Source organism: Cheilinus undulatus, linkage group 4, assembly GCF_018320785.1.
Source record: "Cheilinus undulatus linkage group 4, ASM1832078v1, whole genome shotgun sequence".
Classification (NCBI taxonomy): Eukaryota; Metazoa; Chordata; class Actinopteri; order Labriformes; family Labridae; genus Cheilinus; species Cheilinus undulatus.
In genome coordinates, this window is record NC_054868.1 from 33,607,821 (window position 1) to 33,622,350 (window position 14,530).

General features: G+C 38.4%; 2 protein-coding genes across 2 annotated transcripts in view; one reads left to right on the forward strand and one right to left on the reverse strand.

The window, feature by feature from the left end:
- Window positions 1-14,530, forward strand: part of ctnna2 (catenin (cadherin-associated protein), alpha 2) — a 514,927-nt gene that overhangs the window by 313,340 nt on the left and 187,057 nt on the right. The window lies entirely within an intron of this gene.
- lrrtm1 (leucine rich repeat transmembrane neuronal 1) lies at window positions 8,817-12,163 on the reverse strand. The gene has a single exon (XM_041786314.1). The coding sequence runs from the start codon at window positions 11,809-11,811 to the stop codon at window positions 10,234-10,236; it is 1,578 nt and encodes a 525-aa protein (XP_041642248.1). The 5' UTR covers window positions 11,812-12,163; the 3' UTR covers window positions 8,817-10,233.

The following is a 14,530-nucleotide window of genomic DNA, read 5'->3' on the forward strand; positions in this document are numbered from 1 at the left end:
AAGAAGATAATGTGTAGAAATACACTGTTAAGCTCTGCCCACCTCTATCTTTACATTGTTTTTTGAATTGAGGACTCTGTTCGGGAAAAAGATGCACTCAATAAGGTGCACTGTTCTAGTTATGCTACCTATGAGGTCATAGCCCCTGACTTTTCAGGGACTTCAAAGATTAAATCCACACTGGTAGATCCAAAATTGAACATTTTATGCAATTTTTAACTATTTTGGATGATTTATTGCCGTTTGCTCGAATGCTAATAGTCAATATTGTTTTCCCAGAGTGCTTTGCGAGGGGCTGTAAATAAATGGCAGGCTGTTCCATAATTCAGTCATTCTGTGTCAAACTGCGCAGGTCTAAATACACATTTCATTATGGAGACAGTTTGAATAGCGCATGAAGGAGAGAAAGACGGCCTGCCTGTGATGTGTCCCTCTGTGACGTTTCACACAGGAACTACTTTAAGAAAAGGCACAAATACAGCAAACGCACACACAAAAGAAGGGAATGAAATTTTTGGTAAACGTGAATATTTTGAAGACTTTTTTTTTGTTTGTTTTTGTCATGGAATGATTACTTAAACAAATTTGGATCCCAAGACATGGGGGAACGAGTTTGTGCAAAAATAATTCTTATTTATTATTTATTATTTATTATTTACTTATTTATTAGTTTCAATTTCTGTTTAGTTTTTCTTTTGTCTTCATAGTTCCATAACATTTTTTTTTTTTTTTTTAATTCAAGTGACATTATTGTAGCACAAATTTTCTTAAAGCCCATGTTTTTCTTGAAAAAAAAAAAAAGGATGTTTAGAGTTTGACTGTGCACCACAGGGGTGATGTTTCAGAGGCTTTTAAGACAATTTCTCCGGGGAAGACAGAATGGTCAAAAAATAGCTTAGGACTTGAAGGGTTAACTTGAAAGCAGTGTTAATTTCATCGACTAAAACTATGACTAAAAAATGTTCGTCGATGGCCTTTTTTCCATGACAAAAACTAGACTATGACTAACAAAAACAGATCTGTGATAACTCAAACTGACAAAAAGTAAGTTTAGTTTTCGTCAAGATGACTAAAACTAGACTAAGATGTAATGTAGTTTTTGTCGGACATTCAAAATCTGTGATATTTCTCCACTGTGGGTAAATCTGTCAGAAAACAATGTAGCAGTAGTTATTCTGCCTCTCAGCTGTAGAAAGCAGGGATCCTAGGTCTGGCAGAGAGTGCAGAGAACACAGTACCATGATTTGGTACCATAATTAGGCAAGAAAATAAATGCTTGGACTAAAAAAAAAAAAAAAAAAAAAAAAAAAGAAAGAAAAGAAAAAAATGTGAGGACTTTTAATGGACTTAAACTAGACTAAAATGTTTTGAGTTTTGTCAATTAAAATGAGACTAAAACTAAAAAGGATAGAAATGCCTAAAATGGGACTAAAACTAAAAGACATTTCTTCTGAAGACTAAAACTTAGACTAAATTTAAAAATAGCTGTCAAAATTAACACTGCTTGAATGCCTGTTATTACCATCGAATCCCTCTTAATGTAAAATTCCACCATGAACACCTTGGAGTGCATTTTTTGTTTAAAAGACTCCTCAGTTCAACCATAGAAGCTGTCTTATGTCTACTGAACATGGAAAAATCTATGGGGACAACATCATGGTGTCCGGGTTGGTTGCACGTTTTGGGGGGAACTTGGGCAACAGAACGTGCAGCTGTTGGAAGAGAATAATAAAGGTCCACCACAAGTTAGCAGCATAAAAATGAATGAAGTACAGCAACAGAACAGCAACTCCCAGTAGCAGCTCACGCCTCTTTGTGTTGACGCATAATCCAGCATTCCAAAGGCATTAAGAAATATTTCCCTATTGTCACGGCTTATCGTCTTGTTATGGCCAGAAAGATTAAGAACTTCTGTGGCTTTGAAAATGTTGGAAAGATCTGAGGAAATGTAGTCACTTTAGAGAATTAATGTAGACATTTCAGTGCAAAAATATCTTTATAGCTTTAGCTTAGGATGACATTTAATGTAGTACAGTTATGTATTTATAGCAATATTATGCTGTTACGTTTTTTGTTTTGTTTTGTTTTGTTTTGTTTTTTTCAGTTGAAATCAGTGCAGTAATATAGTTATAGAAATATTAAAGTAAAAGGTGTAGTGTAAAATTTGAGAACAGTAGTGACATCTATAGTCAATCCCTTTTGTGGAACTGTAGAAACATGCAAGGTTCAAATATCCAAGATGGCAGAGTCCATGGAGGGGACACTCCCTTTGAAATAAGTGTCATTGTCAGTTAATGAAATAAAACTGTTTTTTTTTTTTTTTTTTTTTTAATATATATACATATTCAGATAATTAAACACTTACCTGGATAGGCCTACTTACAATAATTACACTCCATTTTTCCCAGATATGTCCCGCTAAATGCTATTTGCCTAAATATTACACACTGCCCCTGTAAGTAGTTTCAAGTTAGTAATAAATATGTACAATTGGTGCCAATATGAATACAAAGGTTGCAATAACAATTTAGTCAATTGCAGATTGATGTCAGTTTTTTTGGTGTAAGACCCCACATTGCCAGCATTCTCTCTTAGATCTGATCTCAAAAAACAGGTCAGAGTTTATGAATTCTGCTGACCAATGAAAAACTTTACCCTAAACCACCTTTTTGATAGACTGGTTTATCTGTATTAAATTGATGCAGCTCTCAGATACTTATCCGCTTCTGCCAACAGTTTGTAACATATGTCCTGACTGGCCCTATACTGATTCATCTGTGCATCCCCGGTTTTAGTGTTTTGTTGTTATTCAATGCACTTGTCAGTTATAGTTGCTTGTATTTTGTCACTGAATACAGAGCAGAAATGAAATGTTTATAGCAACATTGTGTACAAGAGTGTATCCATTTGTTATCCATCTTAATTCAGTGGAGTAACATTGTATTATGGCAACAGACGTTATAGTTTCAATTAATTCATCATATAATCTTTATGGCATCATGGTGGTTCAAGAGCCTGGCATTTTGTAATGGAATTCATAGCAGTCATATGATGTTATTGTAGTAGAAACAACAGTTTTTAAAAGGGGTGAAAAAGAAGGACTTTACAAACAGACAGAAACTGTTTTGTCAGAGGTTTAGACTCAAAGATAATGGTAATAATGATTAAAATATTGATCCTGATGACCCACCTGTTATAAAAGAAGCAGTGGAAAGCCACCCACTCATTGTCATTAGTCATCGCCAGCTCCTTACAGCCTGCTGCAGTACATACTGCCACCCATGATTTAGCTCTCAGTCCAGTTATGAGGGGGTGTTAAGCGTTTATTATGCAGCACAGTCCTGGTCCCAATGAGATGGCAGAATGCTGCCCAATCGATACCCCTCAAAGGAAGCCCTGTTAATTTATTTTTTAAGGATTTGTTTGCATCTCTAAGGCCCTCCCCCTCTCCCTCCCTGCACCTCATTCTGCAGAATGTGATGCAAAGCTATTCCCAAAGATCTGCAGATTGATGTTTTGTCACTGACTCACGTAAGCACTGCTGCACCGTCACATGCAGGCACAGTGGAATAAATGGCAGTTTGTACACTGCATCCCATGTTGAATAAAACCAATGTTTTCTTAATCAGATTATTGTTAGAACAAGGCTTGAACTCTGACAATGATGCAAATTGATAATGAAGCGTGTTTGTTTTGATACTGGCTAGCAGCTACCTGTTCAGTTTGAGTCTGCAGGGTTCCTCCGTTGTTAGTTTCTGACCTTTAGCTCTCACCCGTGTCTCATGTACAGAGTGCTCCAATTCACGGACACCACATCCCCCCTGAATTTTCTCATTTCATTGTCTTGACCTTTTACTTTCTGTGTCAGTAACTCTGCTTTCATATCCATCTTCCTTTTGAGACTTCTCATTTCAGCATTGCCCTCTTAACAATGCAGTCCAAGAAATCCTTTGATTTTCAAGTCCAGTGTGCTTATTCATAACCACACACGTAACTGTTATATGCACCACATGCTCAGTGTTTGAACACATAAGCTGAAAAATAATAGCGTCAGACCTATTAGTATGTGCATTGTACATACAACCCCTGTATATCCTCTGGCTGGCTAACAGCTGCAGCTCTGGAATTGCAGAACAAATGTCACGCTCCCCTGCACAACTACTCTTCACAGAATATCACACTTCAGTGATCGGATACGTGTTTGGCGGAAACCGAATCACCCTGCCGTACACTAATCAGCCTCTAAATCAATTATCAATTTACATAAAAATAACACGTGTCATTCTAATTCATTCATCAGGTATGTTTGTGAGTATGAGGGAGACATGAATGCATTTGTTATCACTATGATCATTTTGGTTACCACTCATCCGTATTGATTTCTACTGAGCGTCATCAATCATGGCATTTATAATGGATGCTGTCTGAGAGCTCATAAGATCCCTCAGGGAAATATCACCCCCAGGCTTAGGTCAAGCACAGATTTGATCCTTTGTCAGTTAGATGAATTGATGTTTTTGTCTATATTTACTGCGTTTTATGGGCATGGCGAGAAACAGATAGAGCGAGGGGAGAAGGTGAAGGTGAGAAGAGATAGAGATAAGTCTAAAGTACTTTAATGTCACCCCTCAGGACTCAGAGCTGTTAAAATATTCAAAGCCATTCTCTATCACCTTTTGCCCTGGTTGCTTGTTCAAGAAAAGAGTGAAATGAAATCAATAGTGGTGCCAGTACTTGCCTCCATGCCAGGCATCATCCAATATTTATACAAATGAAGCTTAACAACCTCAAAATTACCCAGCAGTAGCAAGTTTAAGGGGCTGTGAAGGGCTGGATGGGGGGAGAGAACTCTCCACAGGATGTAAAATAAATCTGCCCCTGTCATGATGCCCTGCTGTATATACTGCAGTCATTTGCATTTACATGATACAGCAGGTTATGATTAACAGCTATGTTGAGGTTTAAAGTGGGATGCCCTTGATACCATAAATAAGAAATGCATCATAAATCCTGCATGGCAACTTTAAGCCATTATAACCTCCCCAAAACTGGTCCTGTAACAAATAATCACAAAGTTTAGGGCTTTTGCAACTTAAGCACAACATGCAGACTATTTATCTTGTTGTTCACCTGACTTTACCTGCCTGTTGATAGTCAAAACAAATGCACTGCAGTTTTATTGTCCTGCCAACACAGGCAACTTCAGGTAACACTTGTTTGCTGTTAGGGACTGTCTAGATTGATGTAGTACTTTTTGACTAAAACCAGTCAGTTCTCATTGTTCAGTGCTATTTAGCATGGGTATGTGTGAAGACAGACTCTCTAAAGACTGATGTGAAGTTAAGTAACAGTACATTACAGGTTGAAAGATTCCAGTGAAATTGTTCGCAAGATTGTATAATGCTTTTAAAAGAACACTGTTAAACTTGCTTTAACTTTCAAATCTCCATGCCCTTATTTGGGCCAAGTAACTATACTAGATGGGAATTTCATTATTTTGAGGGATGGCAAACAATTAAAAAAATTAATTACTGCATATCTCAGCATTTCTTTAGATACACTGTAAAATCAAATGAGTTGAGCTTACTTAAAAAATTGGATTTGTTTTGCCTCAAAAAAAAAAAAGGTAAAATAAATTTTACTCCTGTAAGTTCAGATAACTTGTTTACTTTAAATGTGCTGCAATTACTGTAACGCAATATTTCTGAGTAATAATTACTGATGCTAGTGTGCTATGCTAGTTTTAAATTAATCATTTTAGGTGTTTAACTGAGATTAAAATGTTAATTTGAGTTTGCAGTTCTTAAGCTTAAGGATTTTCCATCAAGACCAGTCAAGACCACCACCGATGTGCTATCCTTTGACATCATTAATGAACTGATTAATTAATGTTGTAATTTGACTTAAAACAGATCACTGATTGTTATGCCTCCTTGTAAATCTATTCAGTTGCCTTATGTGTCAGACACCTGCACATCTTAACAAACCAGTCCATCTTATTTCTGGTCAGAAATACCTCTTAACACTTTTTTAGGCCTTACTCAACTGACAAAGATAAATATATTATCTTCAGATATTTAAACAATTCCAGACCTGTCAGTAGCTTTTTAACACATACAATGATTTATGTCTGACAAGAAGTTAGTTGAGCAAATTTTAATGATTTTTTAAGTGGGTTTTTATGGTCTTGGTCTTGTCTTGGTCTCAATGCACTCATGTCTCAGCATGTCTTTGATAGTATGGTCTTGACTACAACTCTACACTGAAACAGTAGTTGATGTCTCATTAGTTTTGCAAACCATCAAATATTCATTAACATATACAGTGCTTAACAAATGTATTAGACCACCTGTCATATTTGTCTCAAAGACCATCCAGAATCATGAAGTTCTTTAATGCGGACACTTTCATTTTCAGTGAGCTCTCCACATTTTACCATTTTGAACAGGAATGAGGGATTTTAAACTGAATTCACCCAAATTTGAGCCGGCTCACTGGGCTTCTCTGAGAAGTCAGAAATGAATCAAGCATAAAATTCAACCACTAAAACAATTTTTTCTGTTCAGGAATGCAAGTAAATAACTATAATTTGACATATTAATCAAGAAATAATAATGTGCTTTACTATTTTTTTTCTTTTATTTATTTATTTATTTTCTTTTTTGTAAATCAGCTAATTTGAAAATCCATGGATAACAATAATAATGACATTTTAGCATTACAAATATCATTTAGGTTAAAGAGCTCCTACATATTGGTGTATTAACCATTGCAGAAACATAAAAAAAAGATTTTGGTAATTACCAATGCTGTTAACTGAGGGCAGCTGTGGCATAAATCTTACTTTGGTTAGGGTTTGGGTGGTCTAATAAATTTGTTAAGCACTGTACATCAACTTTAATATTGCCTCCCCATAGGCAGGACCTCTCTAACTGAGTAAGTAACCTTGCTCATGGTGCAAAAAGGGTTTAATGCCCAAAGGCATTCTGGGAAATATATGCAGATAAAGGAATGAGAGACAAATAATTTGAGTACAGTGACAAAAGATTAAATTGTTTGAGTGCTGTCAACCTAAAACTAAAAATGAGTTCTGTCAACTTAATAGAGTTGAAATAGCTATTTTGGTTTTTCCAACTCAACTCACTCTTATAGTGTAGGTGCAAATAATCTGACCTTGCATTTGCATTTAAATCTGTCTTTGTTTATTGTTGCATTTTTCTACTGCCTTACACTATGGGTATCTGACTTCCTGTCTGGATACAGACCTGCTTTATTTTGAAAGAAAATGTAGGACCTTCCATAGATTAAAGATTAGGACATCAACTTGACCACAGAAAAAGGAACTTATAATGGATTGAAAAAGAAGTAAGGGGACAGATAAGAGGCAACTTATTGTTAACACAATATACAGATGATTTTTGACCTGTCCACTGAGCTATCTGTGAATTTTCCATCACTGTGGCTACAAGATGATGTTGCAGTGACTTTACCAAAATGTACAGAACAGGACAGTAAAGCATGCAATGAATTGTGATTAAAACACATTGCACCAATTACAGACCTGAATTAATCACAAATATTGTATTAATGCTGACTGCAATATGTATTTTTTTTTTTTTTCAAATCAAACAAGGAAACAGCAAAGATAGGATGGACTATACAGTTTTAAGTTTTCCCAAAATATGTAGCTGATCTCTAACCCTCCTCCTCACACTGTTATTAATAGTAGCATTATTATTTTCCTTGGACAGATATCAAAGTTAATCTTAATTTTCTTCTGTCTTGCAGTTTTGTTTTTTTTTCTGTGTGTATGAGTGGAAAAGTATTCCAACAAAAAATAAATAGGGGTCCTAAATTGAGACCTGCTTATATGTCTAAGAATGTGGCAACACCAGGCCGGTTAAAGGGACAGCCTTAAGTTTGAATGGGCTTTTATTTAAAATCGACTCTATCTGTCTCATGTTTTAAAACAAATCTCAGAAAGTCATTTGCACACAAGTGCAAAAACACCGAATACCATTCATACTATTCATAAAGAAATAGTGATTAGTAGGATTAGATTCACCTGAGTAAAGTCCTTAAAATTGCGTTAAAAAAGAAGGTAATTTGATACGTATATAAATATTGAATTACTTAGTCAGTTCCTCCAGAATTCGATAGTCTGTTATGAAAGAAGTAATAGGATTTTTTTCCCCCGTAAACCTTGCATTACCCTTTAAACCAATGGCTACCCTTTCTATTTACATTAAATGACTCTAAAGACATTCAATTTTAGAACCACTGATAATGAGCCAAAACAAAACCAACCCTGAGCCCAAAAAGCATTTCAGTGAAACATATTTCAACCCAAAAATTAAGGGAATTATGAGCTCTTGGATTGTCCAAACCATAGGCAGCACCATCGGTCTAAAAATACAACATCTCTAACCCTAGGGACCAAGTGTTAGCTGTGTTTTTGACCCTTGTGTTGAAGATTGCTCACAACATTGTAAATCCAGCTTTTATGAATCTGAAGATGGCTTGGAAATCATTTTAAAACTTGTTACGTCTAATGATGAAACTAATGATTGTCACTGAGTCCTTAAAACATTTTTATTCCTGCTGACGTACAAGTTGTAAACATTATCTTAATTTAACTCAGAATAACACAAAAGAAATGATGCATTGTTCAGAAAAGCTCCTGCAAATTCAGAATATGAATAATTCCCCTGCTGTGGAAGTTTGCAGATAACGGTGCACAATAGGTAAAATGCAGCCACAGTATGAGAATATGCACACTAGAGAGCAGTCTGTTCCCTCTTTCTGCAGTCGTTTTGATGCTTCATCTCTCTCTTACAGCTCCCCCCTCAACACACACATACAGTCATTCACGTACACACTCAACATACTGTTCATGTCAGAAGACCCATGAAACACAACATCTGTCAGTGCACTAATTCACACAATGAACACCAGAGGAAGAAGGATATATATACACCTCAGAATGGCCTTGTATTCAACAAACATAGTACATCACATGAAAACACAGTGAAGGATATGTGCAAATTTATCTTTAAGCTGCTTGATAATTTCTTCAATGATTCTGATACAAATTGTATTTTTGTCAAAGTATGCATTACTTCAAATGTTTGTCTTTAGTGTGCTTGGTTCAGTGAAAGGAGGTGTCTAGCTCCTCTGTGAAAGCCAAAGATTAAGAGGCAAAAAGAGGCATAGCTTTAGACCTTGAACACTCTGCTTTCTTTACTTGGATGGTACACAAATACTGATAGAATAGTATGAAAATATGCTAACCAATAAAAAAGTAATAGATCATTTAAATCTATTCTCAGATAAGCAATGGAAAGGGGGAAAGAAACTACACTGATAATAGCCAACACAGAGAATGATAAAACAACAAATATGAAAGTTTAAACAGAGAACAGATCTAAAATCCAGACTATGAGTTTTACACTGAAGATGAGATGCAGATATCCCTCTGCCCCTTCAAATTTTTTTGTTTTTCCTTTTTTTTTTTTTTTGGTTCGATACACTGCAGAGACATGGCTCTCCAGTCCACAGATAGACTGAGTCTATTGTCATTCACCCTTTCTGACAGCTTCTCACATAGAAATGCGTTTACTGTGAATAGCAATTCATTTATTTAAACATTTTTTTTTTTTGTAGTTTACAAAAGAAATAGATTATCTTGTATCATTTTTTTTCTCCACACTTGCACTTCTTCTTGAACATATTTTACACAGACTTTTATTTTTACATTGGAATCCAACTTAAACATGTTTTTTTAATATTTTAAATGCTTGTCAAATATTGTGTGTACCATGATACAAATGTGTTTTTTTTCTTCTTTTTTCTTCTTTTGTGTGTCCCCAGTTTGTTTTAAACAATAATTAAATGTCCTGAAGTAGAAAGACACATTAAAGCTCGAATATCCACCCATGAGAGAAAAGCCTCAGTGCCCACAATGTATTCCTTTCTGGGTTTTTTTGTAGAACATCAACAGGTCCAAGAGTCAGGTGCCCATTATGCCCCATGGCCTCAAATCAGCAGTAGATAGCAGTAAATCCACCGCAAAACAGTCTGCTGCATAAAGCACACTCCTTCCACGTCACAGTGAGATGCAGTGTACAAAGAGTCCAAAAGATCCCTTTATTCCTTCTGTTCAATCCCTGGTGTATCCAAAAAGGGATTTCCTGTATATCCAGTTAATCACAGGTAGAGACTCACAAAGCAGGGTCACACCTCACACTCCCGAGAAGGTTGTTGTTGGCAAGTGCAAGAGCCATACTCATTGATGATTACCAGTGCTCCCTCAATGTGGTTAGGCTTATAGTCAACATAGTACTCCGGCGTGGAAATTGTAGCCATCTGCTGCATGCTTTGCTTTTGCTTCTGCTTGCGGCGCTGACTGCTGAAGCACTGCCTCAGTTGTCTTATTCCGGCTGGGAAGCACTTCCAAGCCACGTACAGCATGAGGACTATGATGAGAAAGGAAAAGATGAGTGCCATGGTGCCAGTCACCACCTTGTGGATCTGCATGGTGCTCTCCAGGTCTTCATGGCCAACTGTGACAGTGAACGAACTGGTGACCACCTCACTGCCCTCACCCTCGTAAGGGTTGGGGGTGAAAGGGCCCAGGAAAACAGATCCACCCTGGGCCAGATCCCTTGTCGAGGCGTACAGGCCTGCTGTTGTTACCTCCATTGGGGGATCCTCACATAGCTGAAAAGCATAGACAGCATCCAGCACATCCTCGCCCTGTGCGGTGTCGGGGCTTGAACACAGCAGGGAATTATCACGCTGGCCTCTGAAGGCACTCAGCCAAGAGGCCAAGGCACACACGTTGCGACTGCACTCCCAGTCATTCCCTGCCAGGGTGATGCTGTCCAAAGATGACCACGAATCCAGGATGCGCTGGTCCAGAGAGGCTAATCGATTGGAGTCCAGCATCAGCACCTTCAGGTTGGGTGAACTCTCAAAAACATGTGGCTCAATGTACTCAATTTCATTGGCTGACAGGTCAATCTTCTCTAAAAAATGCCATGTCCAGTCCAGGGTATTGACAACAATAGTGGCTCGATTGTTGTGCATGTACAGAGTACGTAAAGAGATTAGGCGAGGGAAGTGGGCTAGGTTGACTTTGACTAGCTCATTGTGCTCAAGATGCAGCTCAGTCAACTTGAAGAGGCCAGCGAAGGAGTTTCTTGCCAGGCTCTGCAGTTGGTTGTATCCCAAGTCTAGAAACTGCATGCTCCGACAGTCTTGAAAAATCCGCACTGGCACAAATTTGAGAGCATTGTAGCGCAAATGCAAATTGGTGAGCTTTCTAAGGCCGTGGAACAGGTCAGGCTCGAGCGCCTGCAGCCTGTTGTATGAGAGGTCCAGGATGCGCAGGTTTGGGAGGGGCCTAAAGGTACCATTTGGCAGACTCTCAATCCTGTTGCTGCTGAGGTCCAACTCCTTGACCCGTCTTAGCCTGTCGAATGCACCCTCCTCTACAATGTCAATGTTGTTGTGATCTAGGTAGAGCCAGGTGAGCTGTGACAGACCAGCCAGTTGGCCTTCACGCAGCTCGGTCAAGTTGTTCTCTCTCATGGACAGGCCCATGGCGCTGCTCAGATTACGGGGAATGTCTGTGAGGTTGAGCCCCTCGCAGTACAGCAGCTTGCTGTCGCAGCGGCACAGCCGTGGACAAACCCCCTCCACCAAGGGAACCGTTCTCAAAAAAATGCCCAATAAACACAGTATCAACCCAGGGGGCTTCTTCAGTGGCCACTTTAAGTACAGTCCAATTAGAAGGAAATCCATTAGCATAAATATCCAGGGATGCCACTGAGAAAATGTCCATTGAACCACTCTGGATATTATTTTTTCACCGATCACACCATATTTATCACATCATAATTAAATAATTGATTTATACGCCTTGTTTTTGGATTAAGCAGTAATTATATCTATATATATTTTTTGTAACACCTTCTCGGAAAAAACGAAAGGAAAAAGAGGCTCTCTTCTGTGTTAGATATGAAGCACTGGGTGGAGAGCAGAGAGGCTTGAGAAAAATTGTCCTCATTGATCGATCTTATTTGAAAAGGTTCCTACTCACCCCTATCCAAAAGCTGACAATCTCCATTCAGCGTCTCGCTTTGTGCCCCAACACTAATTATGTGCGAATCTAAAAAAGACCCCACTGTGGTACAAATTCTCCCCCCCTCCCTTCTCCCTTTTCAGTGGACACCAGATCCTTGGCAGGCTTACAATGTCTTAGTTCTCCTCAAGTGAAAGAGCCAGAAAGAGAAGGAATCCAAGTAGCTTTCAGCGAGATGGTAGGAAGTGCAAGTTCCCCTGTCTGCATGCATGAGCTCTGTCTCTTTTGCTCCTCCGCAGTCCTCTGCTGCAATGATCAGAGGGGAGAGGAGACAACCAGAGAAAGAAAAAAAAGACCAAGGCAAAATCTTTTAAATATCTGGCTTGCTCTTCTCTCCTCCCCTTCCTTCGTAAGTTTCAGCAGATCCGTCAACGCATATTATCGTCCATCTCTGGAAGCAATCACTGACTTGTAGGGTTTAAATCCATTCAAGCGGGTAATCATAATTTCAGTGACGGAGGCACAGAGGAAAAAAAAGGATTTAAGAGGTGAACCCTGTTCACTGTTTTCTTGTGTAACAGTATTCCTTGTCATCTGAGTGGCTCATCTTGGGATAAGAAACCGCTTGTATCCCCTGTGGCTTGCAGTTTCGTTCACTCCCGTGTTCTCTGGGTGTTTTCTCAGCCAGCTGGAAGAGACTGCTGAAGGCTGGTGCTGGTAGGCAGGCAGGCAGGGGCGGTAAATGTGGGAAGCAAAGGAGCGCGCAATCCCTTGCAGCAGAGCAGTACACTGACAGCGCATGCAGAAGCACCTTCTGTTCACTGAGTGTCGTAAGCCACTCACAATTCAGAGTGCTTGCTCTCTCTCCCCGGTTTCCCTTGCTCTCTTTCCCTTGATCGCTCACTCACTTGTTTCGTGCCACTCTCCCCTCTCTCTCTCTCTCTCTCTCTCTCTCTCTCTCTCTCACTGCTCTCTCTTCCTTCCTCGCCTCTCTTTTGCTGTGTTTTTCTCTCTGCCTGAGACATTTACATATTCAGAATGGGCTGGGCTTAAACCAGGAGCTTTAATGAAGCCCCCTCCCCTTCCTTTTCTCTCTCTCTCTCTCTCTCTCTCTCTCTCTCTCTCTCTCCTCCTCCTCCTCTGTCACTGACTGTAATGAATTGGACCATATAATGTCTGCTTACTTTGACGTTGCTATGAGAAAGCAGTTTTTTTGATTACAGAGTTGCAAAATAGCATCCATGCAAAGGGACCACATCCAGAAAGGGTGCGTTGTGTTATTTTTATACCTAAGGCAGGGACCCAGTTTTATGCACATAGTAGCAGACTTATAGAAGAACTGAATTAACGAAATGATAAAATGATAAGCTGATAATTTGGAACATTCCCTCTAAAAACCACAATTTGACTATCATACTTAATTTCAGTAATGATGTTATAATTTAAATATACACATTTTTGTCTAATGATTCCAAACATAACAGTGGTTAATGAATCATTCGCTACTCATAATTATTAGTTAGCTTTGCCAAAAAAACAGGGCATTAGTATATGAAGTCAAGACCAGAGTATGACATTTTCCATCTGATCAAACTCTCTGTTACCAGGCCTTTTATGTCATTGTCAATTACAGTTAGGCTCCGCAGCTTGAATACAGATGTAATTGCTTGCCACATAATATTAGCATAAAGCTATAACATAAATATTCCTCTCTGAAGGTCCCCTCTTGCCTTGTCTTGCACTTCCCTGGAATCACCCGTAGCCTTGTCATCATTCCCCCATTAATTTTCAGACACAATGAACTGTGACAGTGCCTTACATTCTATATCAGCCAAGTTTCTAACCAACTGACCTTTTTTCACTCACCGGGTTCATTGCTTATATTCTCTTAGACTAGACAATGTTCTAAAGTAGTCATGATAAAAACAACACCTTTAAACACAGTATCACATTAAATATCACCTATTAATGGCCACACATGGTGATATTTCCTGGACAAATATATAAACATAGTAAACAAAAAAATATATAATTTTAAAGAATAAGGACAAAACATGAACAACATTTACTGTATTCTGCCACTGCTAATACAATTATTCCAGTATCTCTTTTTTTAAGGACTTGCAGCTAGTTGTTTCTCTTCTTTAGAGGCAAAATGTAATATTTTCTGACAGCTGTAATCTGGGTTACTGCTGCCAGGGATCATCATCTAGTTCTGTTTACTAGATCTTACAAATATGATCATACATTTTATTCTGAGGGCACATTAAAAGTTACCCTTGATATCCTAGAACACTATTCCCGCATCTCAATAGAGCTAAACTGAGTAAATGAAGACGTATTAGCTGCAGTTATTTTGTAGGCATGTTCTCCATTTGGCTGTGTATGTTCATGTCCCCTGCAGTGACATCAGTAACTGTAATATTATTTTTGCTTCCACCAGCA